The sequence below is a fragment of the Periophthalmus magnuspinnatus genome, chromosome 9, assembly GCF_009829125.3.
Source record: "Periophthalmus magnuspinnatus isolate fPerMag1 chromosome 9, fPerMag1.2.pri, whole genome shotgun sequence".
In the NCBI taxonomy this organism is placed as follows: domain Eukaryota; kingdom Metazoa; phylum Chordata; class Actinopteri; order Gobiiformes; family Gobiidae; genus Periophthalmus; species Periophthalmus magnuspinnatus.
In genome coordinates this window covers 5865343-5886768 of record NC_047134.1, presented here as the reverse complement: position 1 = coordinate 5886768, position 21426 = coordinate 5865343, and the positions used below count along the sequence as shown (strand labels likewise).

General features: G+C 42.9%; 1 protein-coding gene across 1 annotated transcript in view; it reads right to left on the bottom strand.

Moving 5' to 3' along the window:
* The window catches only part of cbwd (COBW domain containing), a 60980-nt gene that overhangs the window by 30215 nt on the left and 9339 nt on the right, over positions 1-21426 (bottom strand). The window contains exons 6-8 of the mRNA XM_033972656.2: positions 16516-16575; positions 14743-14780; positions 6713-6759 (exon numbers count right to left, since the gene is read on the bottom strand). Of these exons, the coding sequence (XP_033828547.1) occupies positions 6713-6759; positions 14743-14780; positions 16516-16575 (145 nt within the window). The remainder of the gene's footprint in view (positions 1-6712; positions 6760-14742; positions 14781-16515; positions 16576-21426) is intronic.

The following is a 21426-nucleotide window of genomic DNA, read 5'->3' as shown; positions in this document are numbered from 1 at the left end:
CAGCAGCAAGCCAAATATCAGATATTAGTACCGGTCAGAAAAATTTATATCAGCTCATCCCTACTATTCCTACTTTCATTACAGTTACAATCTCAATTTGTTTATCTCATGAAGAAGCCCACACACCACAGTTTGAGAACAAATGAAGATATACACTGTAAAAACAAAACAATATTTGTTTACTTGCATTTACATAGTCACACACACAGTTAGCTTAGTGTAGGCGTGTGGGTGGCAGAGGGAGGAAAAACATGCCACGCAGCATCAGGACAACGCCATGTTTGGTTTGGAGGTGAAAACACACAAGGAGGTTGTTTGTTCTGCTGCACCCACACTACACAGCTATCAGTGGTACACTCGTACACACACATACATACACACAAATGTACATATACACTCATACACACACATAAATGCACATACACACACATACGTACACACTCGCAAACACATATGCACACGCACAAACATACATACGTGGACAAAATTGTTGTTACCTGTCGGTTAATGAAAGAAAAAAATCACAATGGTCACAGAAATAACTTAAATGTTATAATAAATAAAAATTATATGAAATTTAACCAATGAAAGTCAGACATTGCTTTTCAACCATGCTTCAACAGAATCATAAAAAAAATAAAATAAACTCATGAAACAGGCCTGGACAAAAATCACGGTACCCTTAGTTTAATATTTTGTTGCACAACCTTTTGAGGCAATCACTGCAATCAAACGATTCCTGTAACTGTCAATGAGACTTCTGCACCTCTCGGCAGGTTTTTTGGCCCACTCCTCATGAGCAAACTGCTCTAGATGTCTCAGGTTTGAAGGGTGCCTTTTCCAGACGACATGTTTCAGCTCCTTCCAAAGATGCTCAATAGAATTTAGGTCAGGGCTCATAGAAGGCCACTTTAGAATAGTCCAGTGTTTTCCTCTTAGCCATTCTTGGATGTTTTCAGCTGTGTTTTGGGTCATTATCCTGTTGCAAGACCCACGACCTGCGACTGAGACCAAGCTTTCTGACACTGGCCAGCACATTTCTCTCTAGAATCCCTTGATAGTCTTGAGATTTCGTTGTACCCTGCAAAGATTCAAGACACCCTGTGGCAGATGCAGCAAAGCAGCCCCAGAACATAACAGAACCTCCTTCATGTTTCACAGTAGGGACAGTGTTCTTTTCTTGATAGGCTTCATTTTTTCATCTGTGAACATAGAGCTGATGTGCCTTGGCAAAAAATTAAATTTTTCTCCCATCTGTCCATAGGACATTTTCCCAGAAGCTTTGTGGCTTGTCAACACGTAGTTTGGCAAATTCCGATCTGGCTTTTTTATGATTTGTTTTAGACAATGGTGTCCTCCTCAGTCATCTCCCATTAAGTCCACTTTGGCAGATGTTGTGATCTGACAATGATGTTTCTTGAGCTTGAAGTTCACCTTTAATCTCTTTAGAAGTTTTACTGGGCTCTTTTGTTGCCATTCGTATTATCCATCTCTTTGATTTGTCACCAATTTTCCTCCTGTGGCCACGTCCAGGAGGTTGGCTATAGTCCTATGGATCTTAAATTTGTAACTCTAGTCACAGGAATATCGATATCCTGCTGGGAGATGGTCTTATAGCCTTTACTAGTGATGGGACGAACAACACTGGTGCGTCAGCACTGTGCCGAGTGCTCAAGTGTGAAAGCCCGTATCGGCGCCTGTATCACTTTAACAAAAAATCACGTGACCGATACAGGAAGTGTGTCGTTTGGATGTGCCGCGTCAAATTGTGTTTATAGGGAAACAAACTGTATCGACATGTTGCAGGTTTGTTGGATGGAGATTAAAGTATTTGCTGTTTCTGTACCTTTAACTGTACCTAGTGATGTCCACATGAGGCTTCATGGGGCTTTGAACCCTTTGGGACTATTGTGTTGGAATTTGGTTCATTACTCGATGCTTCACTGATTTGAACGTGGGTGTCATCTGCTGGTGCATTGGGTGTAACTTTTACTCTGTATTGTATGCCTCTTTTTTTCTCTTTGTCTTTGTATGTTTGCCAAGGAAGACAATAATTTCCCCCTCTTGAGGATCAATAAAATATATATTTCTAAATAAAACTGAAGCAAACTTCAGTTCATGTGTTGCGTTTCCTTCTTGCTCCACTTAATTGTCATCCACCAATGTTAAAAACATGAAGAATGAAATGTCCTCTGGTCTGCATGAACTAAATGATATGTTTTATGTAAAGGTGGGGCGGGGGTGCTTAGGTGAACTGGGGTGCTTATGCATTTTGTATTTAAAAACAACAGTTTCTCCACAGTAGAAGGTCTGAGCCGGCTTCTCTTTTTAGAAACAATTCACTACTGGCTCCATCCTCATGTTTGGCACGGTAATGCCTCATCATTGATGACGTGTTATTATTGTAAGCCAGATGCCGCGAACAAACCAGTCAGATGATTCAGTCCGAATGAAGCAGTGAATTGGTTCAGACATCATCAGTCACGTGACTTGAAGCAAGCTCCGGAGCGGTGATTCAGATAAAAACCCTGCCGAGTTTTGGGGTGTGGTTCAAAGCTCCGTGTGCCAGTTGGATTTTTGCTTAGCTTACAGTCATGGATCGTTCTAGAAAATTTTCGCAAGTCTGGAATTATTTTGATATTTTGATGCCAAATAAGGTCAATCTTTTCCTACTTTGGGGTTTGTTTACTGTTATTTTTTATTAAATATTTCTACTCTTTGATAGTAAGAGGTTTGATTTGTTTTCACATAAGTTAACTTTTTATTTCATTGTAGGTGAAGTGTCAGCTCTGCTCCACAGAGTTGTCTTTAGAGGTAAGATCGGGCCTAAAAAATCCAGCCCGACCCGACCCAGGCCCGCGGGTATTCAAGCCCGACCCAGCCCGAGCCCGACCAATTAACTTGATTTGCAGGCCCGAGCCCGAAGCAAACCCGAAATTTCATATTTTATTTGTGAGGATAAATAAAAAAAATAAAGAACCAAACAAAGTTAAACATGCGTAAAAATAAGCCTACTAATAAAAAACCTTCGCCACTAACTACTGAAAATGGTCTAAGGTCCTGACAGCAAAAGTCCACGCACTTGTCTGTGATGGTCTGCTTAGCGCGAAGAGGTGCGGTCTTTGGGACAAATGATAATATAGATGTTTGACGATCATCACTTTTGCCAGTACAGCTGTTTAAATGTCTGCTCAGCGTCGAGGTGCCAGTCTTTTTGCTCTCGTATGAAAGCAAAGCGCCACATTGACTACATTCAGCGAAGCCAACGCAAGTTTCTGTAGCATTTTCAACAATCAATTTGAAGCATTTCCACACCTCACTCTTGCCGGTGCGTGTTTGCCTTTTCAGTTCCCCTGTCTTTAGTTTATCCTTTACTTCTTGCTGCTCCATATCAGGGATACCAGGTCAAAATAGATGCGGACTTGCGGAGGGGAAGATTATTAAGAGGGGGTGTTCACGTGCGCAGAGTATGCTCTGGCTCTGCGGCTCCTGTTTAGTAGTTAAAAAGCAATTACCTTACAGCGCCTTCTCTGTTTTATCCAAATTATTTTTTTTTATAACAAGTATTCCTAAGTTTAGTATCCACACATTGTTTTAGTATACATTTTTACAAACATATATTTATTTTTAAAAGGTCAGCTAGAGAGAAGCCCGGCCCGACCCGACCCGAACGTAATGATTGACATTTTAGGCCCGACCCGGCCCGAAATTCGGGTCGGGTCGGGCTCGGACTCGGGCTTAAGATCTTACCTCTAGTTGTCTTATATCAATAAAAGCACTTCATCAATGCTGAGGCATTATAGAGCTCGGCATGGCAATGAAGAGTTGGCAGACACTCCTGCTGTGGGTACCCCAGGTATGTTGAAATTGTCACAAAAAACTTTGAATTTTCAAAAATACTTTATTACACACAAAAGGCTTTGTGTGACTCTGTAATATTATTTGTAAAATTACAGTCCTTTAACAAGCTTTAAACAATATTTCCTTTTGGCTTGCAGTTCCTAGCAAGCAGGCATTGGATGAGGCTGTGATCAACATGACCATCAAAGACTGTCAGCCACTCACCCTTGTTGAAAATGAGGGATTCAGGCAGCTCATGCAGCTTGTTGCACCCTCATATGTTCTACCAAGCAGGAAGGTATGTGTAAGAAATGTATGGTTGAATTGATTGAGTACTGTTGATAGATACAGACAGACAAACGTATGTATTCATAAGTTATTACAATATTTGTATGGTTATTTTTAGACCGTCAAGGACTTGTTGGGGCAGAGATATGACGAGGAAAAGGAGAAAATAAAAAAGGACCTCCAGAGCGCCATTGCTGTTACATTAACAGCTGATATGTGGACCTTGATTAATATGGAGGCATATCTTGCTGTTACTTGCCACTATGTGGACAAAGAAAGCCATGAATTCCATACATCAGTTTTAGGAGTGCAGCATTTTCCGCAGAAACACACTGCAGAAAACATGGCCATGGTTAAAAGGAGCCTCATGGAGGAGTGGGGCATAGCGAGCAAGGTCAGGTGTCTTGTCACTGATGCAGCAGCAATCATGATTTCATGTGTGATACGGCAAACCATTTGTATTGCCCATAACATCAATTTAATTGTAAAAAAATCATGTGATCAAATCACAGCACTAACAGAAATACGCATCAAAACACGGCAAATTGTCTCATACTTTCGATCAAGCACCACAGCCAAAGAAAAGCTCACGCAAATTCAGCAACAGCTGGGAACACCATTCCACAAATTAATAAATGAGGTGCCAACATGGTGGAACAGCACCTACCACATGCTGGAAAGAATAACTGAGCAGAAGGAGGCAGTCTGGGTGTCACTGGCCTCATTAAAAACTGATATAACTCCACTGACTCCTGAAGAATTTGAAGTAATTGAAGAGATCCTCAGGGTGCTCTCTCCTTTTGACCAAGCCACTACAGAACTGTCTGAGAAAAAAAAGAGTCTTGGGGTCAAAAGTGATTCCACTGATGAGAATGATACACGTTGAGCTTCTACATCAAGCCTCAACACTGACAAAACCAGGTGCTCAAGAACTGGCTGAAAATTTGAGAAAGCGGCTAACTGAGTCCATCTGCAACATGGAATCACTCAGTGTGATAACACTGGCAACACTGTTGGATCCCAGGTTTAAAACTCTTGGCTTCTTTAGTCCACTTAAAGCAAATGAAGCTGTTAAGACACTGAAATCGGAGTGTGCTGCTGAAATGAGGAGCCATGAGCCTGACCCAGCAGAAGAACCAAGCTCTTCTCATGGATCAGAACCCAGTTCAGATATGAAAACACATTTTTTGTGTTCATATGTATATTTCTGTGGTTTGTCATTAGTGTATTATCACATGATTGTTTTTTTTCTAAAACATTTGTTAGGGCAAAGTCTCTGGAAAACTCTAGATATGGAGGTTGGGGAGAACAGGATGACTTCAAACACTACAGCCGATTCCATAGTTGAAGTCCAAAGCTACCTGGCTGAAAGCAACACACCCAGAACACAGGACCCATTACAATATTGGACAAATAATCAGAAAACTTATCCACACCTTTATCAACTGGCACTTAAATCTTTATGCACACCAGCTTCATCTGTTCCCTGTGAACGAGTGTTTTCTAAGGCAGGGGAACTGGTGTCCAAGAGGAGAAATTGCCTTGGAGCAATGACGCTTCAAAAACTTTTATTCCTCAATAAAAATGTATGAATGAATCCATTTTTAGTGCGTTATTTCATATGGTTGAACACTTTGGTTAACAAAATCCCAAATGCAAGTTAAACATTAACTTTTATTATTTATTTTATTACATACAAATTTGCTATATTTTACATGCCAACTCATTTGGGCATCTCATAAACAACTTAACTCAGCAAGCAAATGGATCAACTGAAATTACACAAAGATGAGATCATATTTTAAGTAAAAGACTAGCAAGTGAATAAAGATTAAATATTATTTCATAGGCTAATGTTGGGTTTACAGCATGCACGTTTTACCATCTTATTTTCATTTTGTTTACCTGCAATGATTTTAGATCTACAGCAGAGGTCACTATTGAGTGACCAACACAGTGTCGATACAGTGTCAATACACTCCTTGAGGTATCATCATCCCATCACTAGCCTTTACCTTTAACGTGCTTGTCTATAATTTTCTTTCTAATCTCCTGAGACAGCTCTTTCCTTTGCTTCCTCTGGTCCATGTTGAGTGCGGTACACACCACGTCACCAAACAGCACAGTGACGACCTGTAGCCCCATATATAGGCCCACTGACTGATTACAAGATTGTAGACACCTGTGACGCTAATTAGTGGACACACCTTGGATTAACATGTCCCTTTGGTCACATTATTGTCTTTTTGAGGAATACATTTTTGTCCAGGCCTGTTTCATGAGTGTATTTTTTTAAATAATTCTGTTGAAGCATGGTTGAAAAGCAATGTCTGGCTTTCACTGGTTAAATTTCATAGAATTTTTATTTATTATTACTTTTGTCAGATTCAAGTTATTTCTGTGACCATTGTGAGGTTTTCTTTCATTAACCGAAGGGTACCAACAATTCTGTCCACATATGTACATACACACACAGGCACATACACACATACATGCACAAGTGCACATAGATACATGCGCACACACACATGCGCACAAGAGGAGAAGAGACCAGGGGAGGTGGACACAAGCATGTGGTCTATACCTTGCAGCTTCATTGACCAGTCCTTCAGCTTTCTCTTCTGATAATTGCTGTTAAGAAAAAATAAAATATATATAGAGCTTACAAGACTTTCAAATCAGCACAGTTCAGATTCAGACTTTATAACAGTCTATTTAACCTCAGTATTATTCATCCAAAGATCACACAAACTTTACCACTTTCTACATCTGATATACAAACACATACAAATCAGAGATATGAAGCAAGACATGGAATTATGTAGTATGCACAAAAAGTGAAATATCTCTTCTAAATATTTTTTGACAAAACAAAGGGCGGATAGTTTGAGAAATTGAATATAAAATATACAAAAAAGAAAATCTGGACTAAACCAGGATCAGATAAGGACTAAATCAGGACTACATCAGAAATAAGCCAGGACTAGATCAGGACTAAACCAGCACTACACCAGGACTACACCAGGACTACATCAGGACAACATCAGGACTAAACCAGGACTAGATCAGGACTAAACCAGGACTACACCAGGACTACACCAGGACTACATCAGGACAACATCAGGACTAAACCAGGACTAGATCATGACTAAACTAGGAATAGATCAAGACTAAACCAGGACTAGAGCAGGACTAAACCAGGACTAGTCCTGATCTAGCCCTGATCTAGTTCTGGTTTAGTCCTGATCAGGACTAAACCATGACTATATCAGGACTAAACTAGATGAGGACTAAACCAGGACTAGATCAGGATTGGATAAGGACTAAACCACGACTACATCAGGACTAGATCAGGACTAAATCAGGACTAAATCAGGACCAGATCAAGACTAAACCATGACTAGATCAAGACTAAACTAGATGAGGACTAAACCAGAACTAGATCAGGATTAGAACAAGACTAAACCAGGACTTGATCAGGGCTAGACCAGGACTAGATTAGAACCAGATCAGGACAAGATCAGGACTAAACCAGGACTAGGTCAGGACTGAACAAGGATCAGATAAGGACTAAATCAGGACTACATCAGAACTGAACCAGGAATAGATCAGGACTAAACCAGGACTAAATCAGGACTACATCAGAACTAAACCAGGACTAGATCAGGACTAAACCAAGACTACATCAGGACTTCATCAGGATTAAACCAGGACTAGATCATGACTAAAATAGGAATATATCAGGACTAAACCTGTACTAAATATGGACAAAATCGGGAACTAGATGAGGACTAAATCAGGACTAAACCAGGATGAAATCAGGACTAAACCAGGATTAGATCAGGACTATACTGGCACTAGATCAGAACTTAATCAGGACTAAATCAGGACTAGATCAGGACTAAACCAGAACTAGGTCAGTACTGGATCAGGACTACATCAGAACCAGATCAGGACTAGATCAGGACTAAACCATGACTAGATCAGGACTAAACTAGATGCGGACTAAACCAGGACTAGATCAGGACTAGATCACGACTAAACCAGGACTAGATCAGGGCTAGATCAGGACTAGATCAGAACCAGATCGGGACAAGATCAGGACTATATCGGGACTAAACCAGGACTACATCAGGACTAAACCAGTACTAGATCAGGACAAAACCAGGACTAGATCAGGACTAAACCACGACCAAACTAGGACTAAATCAGAACTAGATCAGGACTAGATCAGGACAAAACCAGGAGAAGATCAGGCCTAAACCAGGAGTAGATCAGGACTAAATCAGGATTAGGTCAGGACTTAAACCAAGAATAGGTCAGGACTAAATCATGACTAAACCAGGACTAGATCAGAACTAAATCAGGACTAAACCAGGACTTGATCAGGACAAAACCAGGACTAGATCAGGGCTAGATCAGGACTAAACCAGGACTCGATCAGGACTAGGTCAGGACTGAACCAGGACTACATCATGACTACATCATGACTAAACCAGGACTAGATCAAGACTAAACAAGGATCAGATAAGGACTAAATCAGGACTACATCAGAACTGAACCAGGAATAGATCAGGACTAAACCAGGACTAAATCAGGACTACATCAAAACTAAACCAGAAGTAGATCAGGAGTAAACCAGGACTAGATCATGACTAAAATAGGAATATATCAGGACTAAATTAGGGCTAGAGCAGGACTAAACCAGGATGAAATCAGGACTAAACCAGGATTAGATCAGGACTATACTGGCACTAGATCAGAACTTAATCAGGACTAAATCAGGACTAGATCAGGACAAAACCAGAACTAGATGAGGACTAAACCAGGACTAGATCAGGGCTAGATCAGGACTAGATCAGAACCAGATTGGGACTAGATCAGGACTACATCAGGACTAAACCAGTACTAGATCAGGACAAAACCAGGACTAGATCAGGACTAAACCAGGACTAAACTAGGACTAAATCAGCACTGGATCAGGACAAAACCAGGAGTAGATCAGGGCTAAATCAGGATTAGGTCAGGACTTAAACCAAGACTAGGTTAGGACTAAATTATGACTAAACCAGGACTAGATCAGAACTAAACCAGGACAAGACCAGGACTACATCAGGACTAAACCAGGACTACATCAGGACTAGAGCAGGACTAAACCAGGACTGGATCAGGACTAAACCAGAACTAAACCAGAACTAGATCAGGACTAGATCAGGACTAAACTAGGACTAAACCAGGACTAAACCAGGACTTGATCAGGACAAAACCAGGACTAGATCAGGACTAGATCAGGGCTAGATCAGGACTAGATCAGGACTAAACCAGGACTAGATCAGGACTAGACCAGGACTAGACCAGGACTACATCGGGACTAGGTCAGGACTAAACCAGGACTACATCAGGACTAAACCAGGACTAGATTAGGAGTAGATTTGGACTACATTTGCACTAGATCAGGACTAAGCCAGGACTGAATCAGGACTAAACCAGGACTCATACTAAAGGAGTCTCATACTTCCCAATTCCAATGAAGTTGGGATGCTGTGTAAAACCTAAAAGAAAATACAGAATACAATGATTTGCAAATCCTTTTCAACTTGTATAGAACTAATTAAACTACAAAGACATGGTATTTAATGTTCATTCATTTTATTGTTTTTATGCAAATATTCAGTAATTTTCAACTTGATGTCTGCAACATGTTCGAATAAAGCTGGGACAGGGGTAACAAAAGAATGGGAAAGTTGAGGAATGCTTAAAATACACCTGTTTGGAACACTCCACAGGTAAATTGGAAACAGGTGAGTGTCATGATTTTGTACAAAAGGAGCATCCCCAAAGGGTTCAGTCATTCACAAGCAAGGATGGGGCGAGGTTCACCCCTTTGTGAACAACTGTGTGAGCAAATAGTCCAAGAGTCTAAGAACAACGTTTCTCAACGTACAATTAGAAGGAATTTAGGGCTTTCATCATCTACAGTCCATTATATCATCAAAAGATTCAGAGAATACAGAGAAATCTCTGCACATAAGCGGTAAGGTCAATCACCGACACTGAATGCCTGTGACCTTTGATCCCTCAGGCAGTACTGTATTAAAAACAGACGTGAATGTGTGAAAGATATTACCACATGGGCTCAGGAACACTTCAGGAAACCATTGTCAGTTAACACAGTTCATTGCTACATCTCCAAGTACAAGTTAAAACTGTACCAAGCAAAGTGAAAGCCATATATCAACACCACTCAGAAACGTCGCTGGCTTTTCTGGGTCCGAGGTCAGCTAAGATGCACTGACGCAAAGTGGAAAAGTGTGCTATGGTCTGACGAGTTCACATCTCAAATTGTTCTTGGAAATCATGGACGTTGTGTCCTGCGAGGCAAAGAGGAAAAGGACCATCCGGATTATTATCAGCGCCAAGTTCAAAAGCCAGCATCTGTGATGGTATGGGGGTGTGTTAGTGCCCATGGCATGGGCACATCTGTAAAGGCACCATTAATGCTGAAAGGTACATACAGGTTTTGGAGCAACATATGCTGCCATCCAAGCAGTCTTTTTCAGGGATGTCCCTGCTTATTTCAGCAAGATAACGCCAAGCGACATTCTGCATGTGTTACAACAGAGTGGCTTCATAGTAAAAGAGTGCGGGTGCTAGATTGACCTGCCTGTGTCCAGACCTGTCTCCATTGAAAATGTGTAGCGCATTATAAAGCGCTACAGCGCCCGGAGATCCCGGGCTGCTGAGCAATTGCAGTTGTACATTCAGCAAGAATGGGAAAGGATTTCTCCTGCAAAGCTTCAACAATTAGTGTCCTCAGTTTCCAAATGCTTCTTGATTGTTGTTAAAAGGAAAGGTGGTGTAACACAGTGCTAAAAATGCCCCTGTCCTAGCTTTATTGGAATGTGCTGCAGACATCAAATTGAAAATGAGTGAATATTTGCATAAAACCAATAGATTTTGTCAGTTTGAACATTAAATATCATGTCTTTGTAGTTTATTTTGTTCAATATAGGTTGAAAAGGATTTGAAAATCATTGTGTCTCAATTTCACTGGAATTGGGGTTGTACATTGCCATGTTGGGTTTGGGGATGAGTGCGTTAGCTAGACGCTGGTATTTCACCCCTGCTTTGTTTTGTTGTCTAAAACGCTGCTCAAGTCTAAAACAAATATTTAAATTGGATTTTTAGTTTTATGGGAGGACATGGCTATCAGATGGGAAAGAAGTCAGAAGGAATAACATGGAGATATGAGAGGATGTGACGGGCTCATTATAAAACACAGCACTGCCTTCCTTCTGTCACTGTCTCATCAGTTCAACACATCAACAGATCTGAATCCCCCATCGCTCCTCCAAACTCAGGGCCCATTATGGAGGCATTACCTGTCATGTCACTGTCAAATGTGATTCGTAGCATTTCAAACTCTTAATATTGCAGTTTAAATTCTCCCCAAAAAATACCACTGATTCGTGAAGTATGTGCTGATGATCTGAGCTCGAAATGTGGTCAGTTAATTAACAATCTGCACCATCATTACTAGGGTAATACCATAGACTCTAGATATATAAATGGACATAGCTAACCTGCCAATCACTGCATTCCAAATTGACGATGGCACCATTTTCTATTGAAAAACTGTGGCCCCTTTCTCTGTAACTGCTGTTGTCAATCTCATCATTTTTTCTTAAAATGTTTGTATTAACCCGCTCTACATGATCCTATTGTTTTTATTTCACTATTGTGTCCGTAACCAAACTATGAAGATTAATAACATGTTAACATGAAGAATCAAGCGTCTTCTTTCCCTGAGGTTGCTCCCGCTAGTATGAGCAACAGGTTTGATTGACAGCGATGCTAAGTACCCACTCCCGGCTAAACGGCGCGGACAGGAAGGGATGTTACTTTCAACAGCCTCGCTCTGGATTGGTTGGGGTGTCTGGTTTGTATCATAATAATGTATTCAAACTGTACGTGGGCTTGGACCTAGTCTATACTCCATCCATTTTCCTCCACTTATCCGGGGCTGGGTCGCGGGGGCAACAGTCCAAGCAAGGACTCCCAGACTTCTCTCACCCCAGACATGTCCTCTAGCTCCTCCGGTGGAACCCCAAGGCGTTCCCAAGCCAACCGAGAGACATAGTCCCTCCAGCATGTCCTGGGTCTTCCCCGGGGCCTCCTCCCAGCGGGACATGGCCAGAACACCTCCCTTGGAAGGCATCCAGGAGGCATCTTGAGCAGATGCCCAAGCCACCTCAGCAGGCTCCTCTCGACGTGCAGAAGCAGCAGCTCTACTCAGAGCTCCTCCCGTGTGAGCTCCTCACCCTATCCCTAAGCGTGCGCCCAGCCACCCTACGGAGAAAACCCATTTCGGCCGCTTGTATCCGTGATCTTGTCTTTTTGGTCATTACACAGAGCTCATAACCATAGGTGAGGGTAGGAGGGTAGATTGACTGGTAAATTGAGAACTTTGCCTTCCAGCTCCGCTCCTTCTTCACCACAAAGGACTGATACTGCAACCAACTGCAGCATCACTGCAGACGCTGCACCGATTCACCTGTCAATCTCACGCTCCATCTTTCCCTCAATCGTGAACAAGACCCCGAAATACTCCTCCCCTTGAGGCAAAGGCTCTCCACCCACCCAGAGAGGACATGGTCGAGAACCATGGCCTCGGATTTGGAGGAGCTGATTCTCATCCCAGCCGCTTCACACTCGGCTGCAAACCACCCCAGTGCAGGTCCTGGCTCGAAGAAGCCTTCAGGACAGCTTCATCTGCAAACAGCAGAGATGAGATCCTGTGGTTCCCGAACAAGAACCCCTCCGGCTTCTGGCTTCTGTCCATAAATATAATGTACAGAACCGGTGACAAAAGGCAGTCCTGGCACAGTCCAACATGCATTAGAACAGGTCCGACTTACTGCCAGCAATGCGAAGACAGCTCCTGCTCCGGTCATACAGGGACCGGACAGCCCTTAGCAAAGAGCCCCGGACCCCATACTCCCAGAGCATCCCCTAAAGGACACCAAGAGGGACACGGTCGAATGCCTTCTCCAGGTCCACAAAACACATGAGGACTGGTTGGGCAAACACCCATGAACCCTCGAGGACCCGATGGAGAGTATAGAGCTGGTCCAGCGTTCCGCGAGTGGGACGAAAACCACACTGCTCCTCCTGGATTCGAGGTTTGACTATCGGTCGGATTCTCCTCTCCAGTACCCTGGAGTAGACCTTACCGGGAAGGCTGAGGAGTGTGATTCCCCTGTAATTGGAACACACCCTCCGGTCCCCCCCCCCGGTGACATCAGCCAGGGTGATGGTCCCCAGTCTCTGCTTCCTCCTTGGAAAAAATGACTGGGGGATAGAGGAGATCCTCAAAGTATTCCTTCCACCGCCCAACAACATTCCCAGTCAAGATCAGCAGCTCTCTCCCGCACTGTAAACGGTGTTGGTGAAGCACTGCTTCCCTATCCTGAGGCGTCGAACGCTTTGCCAGAATTTCTTTGAGGCCGTCAGATAATCCTCCATGGCCTCCCCGAACTCCTCCCAACCCCAGACTTTTTGCTTCTGCCGCATGAGCCGTGGCACGCTTGGCCCGCCGGTACTCATCGGCTACCTCAGGAGTCCCATGAGCCAACAAGGCTCTATAGGACTCCTTCTTCAGCGGCATCCCTTACTTCCGGTGTTCACCACTGGGTGCAGGGACTGCCGCGACAAGCACCACAGACCTTACGACCACAGCTAGAAGTGGCCGCATCAACAATAGAGGTGGAGAACATGGCCCACTCGGAGTCCATGTCCCCAGCCTCCCCCGGGATCAGGGAGAAGTTCTCCTGGAGGTGTGAGTTGAAGACCCCTCTGACAGAAGGCTCTGCCAGGCGTTCCCAACAGACCCTTACGATAAGCTTGGCCCTGCCAGGTCTGTCCGGCTTCCTCTTCCGCCAGCGGATCCAACTCACCACCTGGTGGTGATCGGTTGACAGCTCAGCCCCTCTCGTCACCCGAGTGTCCAAGACACGCGTCCGGAGATCAGATGACACGACAAAAAAATCAATCACCTCTCCCCCCGGGCCACGCCAGAGAAATGGAGAGTCCAGCCCCTCTGAAGGAGTTGGATTCCAGAGCCCAAACTGTGCGTGGAGGCGAGGCAGACTATATCTAGTCGGTAACACTCAACCTCCCGCACAAGCTCAGGCTCCTCCCCCCCAGCGAGGTGACATTCCATGTCCCCAGAGCCAGTCTCCATGTCCGGAGATCCGGTCACCGAGGCCCCCGCCTTCGACTGCCATGCACCGTCCCCTTACGGATCTTCTCGCGGGTGGTGGGTCCACATGAGTACGGTCCTACGTCACTCCTTCGGGCTCAGCCTGAAGGAGTGACCAGGCACTGTTGAGCACCCACCCTAGGCCTGGCTCCAGGTTGGGGGCCCAGGAACACCAGTCCAGGTGACATAACCTGGCCTTGATTTATCTCTCGTCATAAGGGGCTTTTTCTTCTAGTCTATGCTCTTTCCTTCAATTTTGTTAATGTGCTTTTAGTTGCAAATTTTTTCCTTGACTAATTACCCTTTCTCCAACAAAAATATTACATCCAAAACTACATAATACGACCTCTGACCTGCAGTCCATACTTGGCGTCGATGACCGTCACGATTCCTAAAGAAAAAGAAGAGGAGTGAAGACGTGAGGGAAGAATCCAGGACACATATGTTTCAGTTTGGATTGTCTGAAGCACTTTCTCAGGGTTATTTTGAGAATATGCTTATACTGCTCCAGCTTGGAACAACAAAGAGACAGATGAGAATTTACTACAGCACAAAACAAGATGTCAAGTCTGCAAATGAAAACCAAGACGAGAAACCGAACATGGCAGTTAAAGGGATTATATGGGATTAGGGACGTCAGAGCATCAAATGTTAGAAGAAACCATAGACTGTATAAAGAAGTGGACTAAGTGAGTGTGACATCATCCACAGCGTACAGCTCCAGTCAAATGAAGCTAATCAAGTCTAGCAGTTATCGGTGCCAATTTGGAGGTCCATATTTGGAATTCTGATCACGAATATCATAACAAACGAAGAGCCAATCTAAAGCGAGGCTATTGAAGGTAACGCCCATTCCCGCCCGCAGTGCTAGTTTAGCAGGGAGTGTACGCTTAGCAATGCTGTCAATCAAACTTGTTGCTAAATCTACCGGGAGGGACGTTGAGGAAAGAAGGCGCCTAATTTGTCTGTTATTAATATTCATATGTTGATTTACGGATAAAATAGCACAATAAAAACTCCAGGATCATGTAAAGTGGGTCAATATGAACATTTTAAGACCTATATAAAGAGTCTGACAGAGAGAGAGCTCACAGTTTTTCAATAGAAAGTGAACTGGCGCCAGAATCAGTACCTATGATAACTTTCTATTTGGAACGCGGAGGCTTGCAGGTCAGCTATGTCCAATTTGGTAAATGGTCAATGGTCAGATTTGTATATAGTGCTTTTCCACCTTAACCCTTTAAGGACTGAGCACACTATGGGCCAGTATAGCTCACCTAGACTTTTATATTTTTGTTAGCCATAAAAATCATATTAAAGGAAGTATCAGAATTTACTGCATTTTTTCACACATCTACTTCTATTTTACACATCTATCCATATTTTTTCTTTTACACATCGAATAAATGACTGGGAAAATCCCCGCAGCACCCGCGCTCTCATTCGTCACCTTCGCGGAGCAACAGAGGCAGATTACCGTAATTGACGGAAAAATATTTAAATAGCCCCGTGCCTCCGCTTTGAGATGCCGTTTGAATTTACTTGAGAGCACCACTGGTTGTGGAGTTACGCTGCTGGAAAGTCCGCAACCGCGCTCTACGATAGGATCCGACGCTATAGGGTTAAAGGCTCAAAGCGCTTTAAATCAAGGAAGCCCACACCCACCCTACATATTTAGGCTGAGTTCTTCTCTCAAACCGAAAACACTCTGTTCCACCTTGTGATGTCATGTGGTAATACAGGATCTGCTCCCATGTGTTTATAAACTCCATACACCTTCACTATAATTATTTGGATGATTTCAGACCTGGAATTGCCCATCTCTAAAAGGAGCTGTTAATTTGAAAACTCCCACTTCATGACATCATAAGGTGGAACGGAGCATTTTGAGCTTTGGAGATGTAGACAGACTTAAAATAAAGACTTGCTCAAACATGTGTGAATGAAACAAAACACAGCTCCAGCTTTACAGACATTATAAAATGACTTAAAGCTCACAAGAGTCAGTTTTGTGTAATATAGGAAATCAATAATAATGGTACAATACATATCTTCAAAGCATTGAATGTAGGTTCATCATCATTGAAATATAAGGCCAGTGTTTCAGACAGAACCAAGACTCTTACCGTCTAAATAAATATCACTGCCGAGCTCCGCGTCCACCCAGAATATGGAGGCCACAGCTCCTGGAGGAAGAACAGAAATTTGTGGAGTCAAAGCCAGAAACAAAAACAACTGAAGCATATGTGGGTTATAAAGACCTTGAGCATGTGAGTGCATTCAAATGTATCCTAAAACGAAGCTCGTTGTGTTGAAATTAGGTTTTAAAGTGTTTTTACAGCTAATGGTCCAATAAAACTTAAAAATATATATTTTTAAATTATGCTTATTTGAGTTATAGGATGCCCCCTGGGGAGGTGTTCCATGCATGGCACACCAGGAGGAGGCCCCGGGGCAGACCCAGAACACACTGGAGGGACCATGCCTCTCAGCTGACCCGGGAACGGCTTGGGGTCTCAACAGAGGAGCTGGAGGAACGCATTTGGGGTGAGGGAAGTTTGGGAGTCCCTGCTTAGATTGCTGCCCTGCGACTCGGCCTCAGATAAGCGGAAGATGATGGCTGGATGATTTATACCAAACTAACCAGTCAAATGGACTAAACCCTGTCATACACAGGATATTAGATCTGTTGTCTCACTAGCTCATTAGCATTTCAGAATCTTACAGGAGTGAGGCACCACTTCAGCTCAGTGTTACAGAGACGAGACTTTAGACACACACTTCTAAAAGTTAAATTGAAGTAGTTTAATGACCTTTATAGCTGTATTCAAAAGGCACTTTGAAATCAGCAACCATTATCCAGGTGTCGTTTTCCTCGTCTCTTTAAATCAGGTGTGATGGGGTTTTACTCGTTAATTCACACAAGTTTAAGAGTTGATGTGAATGTCCCTCAAAAAAATACTACGGATCATTTGTGAAGTGGCAGCACTAAGAACTGAAAATGAAAAAGAATTTACACAGAAAGTAAAAAAAAAATAACAGGGTTGTGTCAAGAGTCAGATTTGAATTAAAAAGAAATAAAACGATAGATAGACCTTAGGGTCTGATATTACACAAAGCTGATTCTTGTGAGCTTTAAGCCATGTTATAATGCTGTTTACTTCTCAAAAACATACTTGGATTTGTGTTCTGTTTCTTTCACACATGTTTGAGCAACCCTTTAGTCTGTCTACATCTCCAAAGCTCAAAATGCTCTGTTCCACCTTCTGATGGAGTGGTAGTATTCAAGTTAACAGCTCCTTTGATCTTTAGTTAAGTAGAGCTTGGTAATGGTGAGCTTAGTTTGTGATGAGGAGACAACATTATAACAGAGATCAGAGAATAGAATAATATGGGATCTTTAACTATGTTTGTGAGCTGTAATACTAAAGCCATACTTATAAATAAATATATTATTTTATATATTATTTTATTCTATTATATATAATAGAATAAAACAGAATAAATAGAAAATTATATTTTGAATGGTCCAGACTAGAGTCAAGCTCAACAGGGTCTTCTTTCCCCGCTGATTCTGCCAAGCTCATTCCTTTGGCTGTGGTTTCACAAGGTGGTAGACAGGGAGAGTGGGAATCTCGTTCATCCATTCATGTGCGTCACTAATTAGACGACGAGGCATTTGCCTATTTTAATCAAGTCATAGTTAACTCCTGCTTTTAACCCGTGCTTCATTGGCCCTCGCCACTCACGAAGTGATGGCGAGGGGCATTGTTCTTCCTGGGTTTCTTCTTCTTATTATTATTATTTTTCCGCCAAAAGGATCGCAGTTTTCACCCCCTGAACGTCGACGAAAAGTCCCACATATAGGTATAGGATCGACCGGCTCGGCGAAAAATTTCATAAAATTGGCATCGCGATAATGTCCGAAGCACACCGGCTCGACAGCGCCACCTAGAAATTTTGAGATTTTCAATTTAATAGGAAGGCCCGACTCAGATTTTGACGAAATTCGTACCAGTGATAGAGCTCATAGAGAGAAACAAAAAATATAATTATAGCGCTGCCCTATGACAGACAGGAAGTCGGCCATTTTGGATCAAAAATTCGCCGCTTCATTCGCAGCGTGTTTTCAAAACGCTACTAGTCTCAGGTTTTTGGTCCAAATGAGCTCAGATTTCACATGCCACATCCACACACATGGGTTTTCAAAAGTTATCCACATTTTCTCCGAATTCCACACGGTTCGCCCATACGCCGCCGCCAAAATACGCCTTCGTTTCCTGTTTTTTCGATGTCCTCTCACGACCACAGGCATTGCCCTACAGAGCTCACATTCACATCACATATGTGTGATTGGGGCATGAATGGAATGCAATATTAATTTTAATCAAAATGAATACTATAGCGCCCCCTACCATAGGGGTGAAACGCCAACATTATCGGATTCCTACGAAATTCGGGAAATAAATTGGGGGAATGACGTGGACCAAAAAATAATATTACGGGCATAGGTCATTTTTCACACTTGGCCACCAGGGGCGCAAAGACTCCAAAAAAAATCATTTAAAAATTTCTGACACGCACATGCATTGGTCTACACAGCTCAAATTCACATCACACGTGTGATATGAGGGTATTAACAGAATGCACTATTAATTGTTATCTAAATGAACACTATAGCGCCCCCTACAGTATTGGTAAAATACACAACTTTGTCCGATTGGCATGAAACTTGGGGAGATAATTGTGGGCATTAAAAGGGTCAAAAAAGTCCATTACACCATACCTGTATTATGTACACGGTTGCCGGTGCAAAGCCACAGACCCCTCTCATATAGAGTCAGAGCCACACAGCTCAGGGCCACACTGCATATTAACATTGTTCTTCGTTTTTCCGCCAAAACAATCGCATTTTTCACCCCCTGAACATTCACGAAAAGTCTCACATGGGGGTATAGAATCGACCGGCTCGGCAAAAAATTTCATAAAATTGGTGTTGGGAAAATGTCCCATGCCCCCTGACTCGACGGCGCCACCTAAAAATTCACCCCTATGGGAGAGGAGCCTGGTTTATTTTGGAAAACACACACAAAAAGCAGAACAGTGATAGAGAATGGGGGGACAAGCATAAAAATGAATTGAAGCACTGCTCTATGACAGACAGGAAGTCGGCCATTTTGGATCAAAAAAATCGCCACTTCATTCGCAGCGTGTTTTCAAAACGCTACTAGTCTCAGGTTTTTGGTCCAAATGAGCTCAGATTTCACATGCCACATCCACACACATGGGTTTTCAAAAGTTATCCACGTTTTCTCCAAATTCCACACGGTTCGCCCGTACGCCGCCACCGAAATACGCCTTCGTTTCCTGTTTTTTCGATGTCCTCTCACGACCACAGGCATTGCCCTACAGAGCTCACATTCACATCACATATGCGAGATTGGGGCATGAGTGGAATGCAATATTAATTTTAATCAAAATGAACACTATAGCGCCCCCTACCATAGGGGTGAATCGCCAACATTATCGAATTCTTACAAAATTCGGGGAATAAATCAGTGGCATCACAAGAAACAAAAAAATACATTATGGCCATTAGTCATTTTCCACGGTTGGCCACCAGGGGTGCAAATACTACAAAGAAAATCATTAAAAAATTTCTTACACGCACATACATGGTTCTAGACAGCTGAAATTCTCATCACACATGTGATATCAGGGCATTAATAGAATGCACTATTAATTGTTATCTAAATGAACACTATAGCGCCCCCTACAGTATTGGTAAAATACACAACTTTGTCCGATTGGCATGAAACTTGGGGAGATAATTGTGGGCATTAAAAGGGGCAAAAAAGTCAATTACACCGTACCTGTATTATGTACACGGTTGCCGGTACAAAGCCACAGACCCCTCTCATATAGAGTCAGGGCCACACAGCTCAGGGCCACACTGCATATTAACATTGTTCTTCGTTTTTCCGCCAAAACAATCGCAGTTTTCACCCCCTGAACGTCGACGAAAAGTCCCACATATAGGTATAGGATCGACCGGTTCGGCGAAAAATTTCATAAAATTGGCATTGCGACAATGTCCGAAGCACACCGGCTCGACAGCGCCACCTAGAAAATTCAAAATTTTAAAATGAATTGGGAGCCGACATGCATTTTTCGCCCTAGCTCGACGAAATTCACACCAGTGATAAAGCTCATGGAGACAAGCAAAAAAGCCAATCATAGTGCGGCCCTAGGACGGACAGGAAGTCGGCTATATTGAATCGAAAATTTGCCAAATGTTTCGTTGCGTATTTTCAAAACCCTACTAGTCTCAGGTTTTTGGTCCAAATGAGCTCAGATTTGACATGCCGCATCCAGACACATGGGTTTTCAGAAGTTATCCACGTTTTCTCCAAATTCCACACGGTTCGCCCGTACGCCGCCGCCGAAATACGCCTTCGTTTCCTGTTTTTTCGATGTCCTCTCACGACCACAGGCATTGCCCTACAGAGCTCACATTCACATCACATATGCGAGATTGGGGCATGAATGGAATGCAATATTAATTTTAATCAAAATGAACACTATAGCGCCCCCTACCATAGGGGTGAAACGCAAGCATTATCGGATTCCTACGAAATTCGGGGAATAAATTGGGGGCATGACGTGGACCAAAAAATAATATTACGGGCATAGGTCATTTTTCACACTTGGCCACCAGGGGCGCAAAGACTCCAAAAAAAATCATTTAAAAATGTCTGACACGCACATGCATTGGTCTACACAGCTCAAATTCACATCACACGTGTGATGTGAGGGTATTAATAAAATGGATTATTAATTGTAATAAAAATGAACACTATAGCGCCCCCTACCATAGGGGTGAAACGCCAACATTAGCGGATTCCTACGAAATTCGGGGAATAAATCAGTGGCATCAGAAGAAACAAAAAATTACATTATGGCCATGAGTCATTTTCCACGGTTGGCCACCAGGGGCGCAAATACTAAAAAAAAAAATCAAAAAATTTCAGACACGC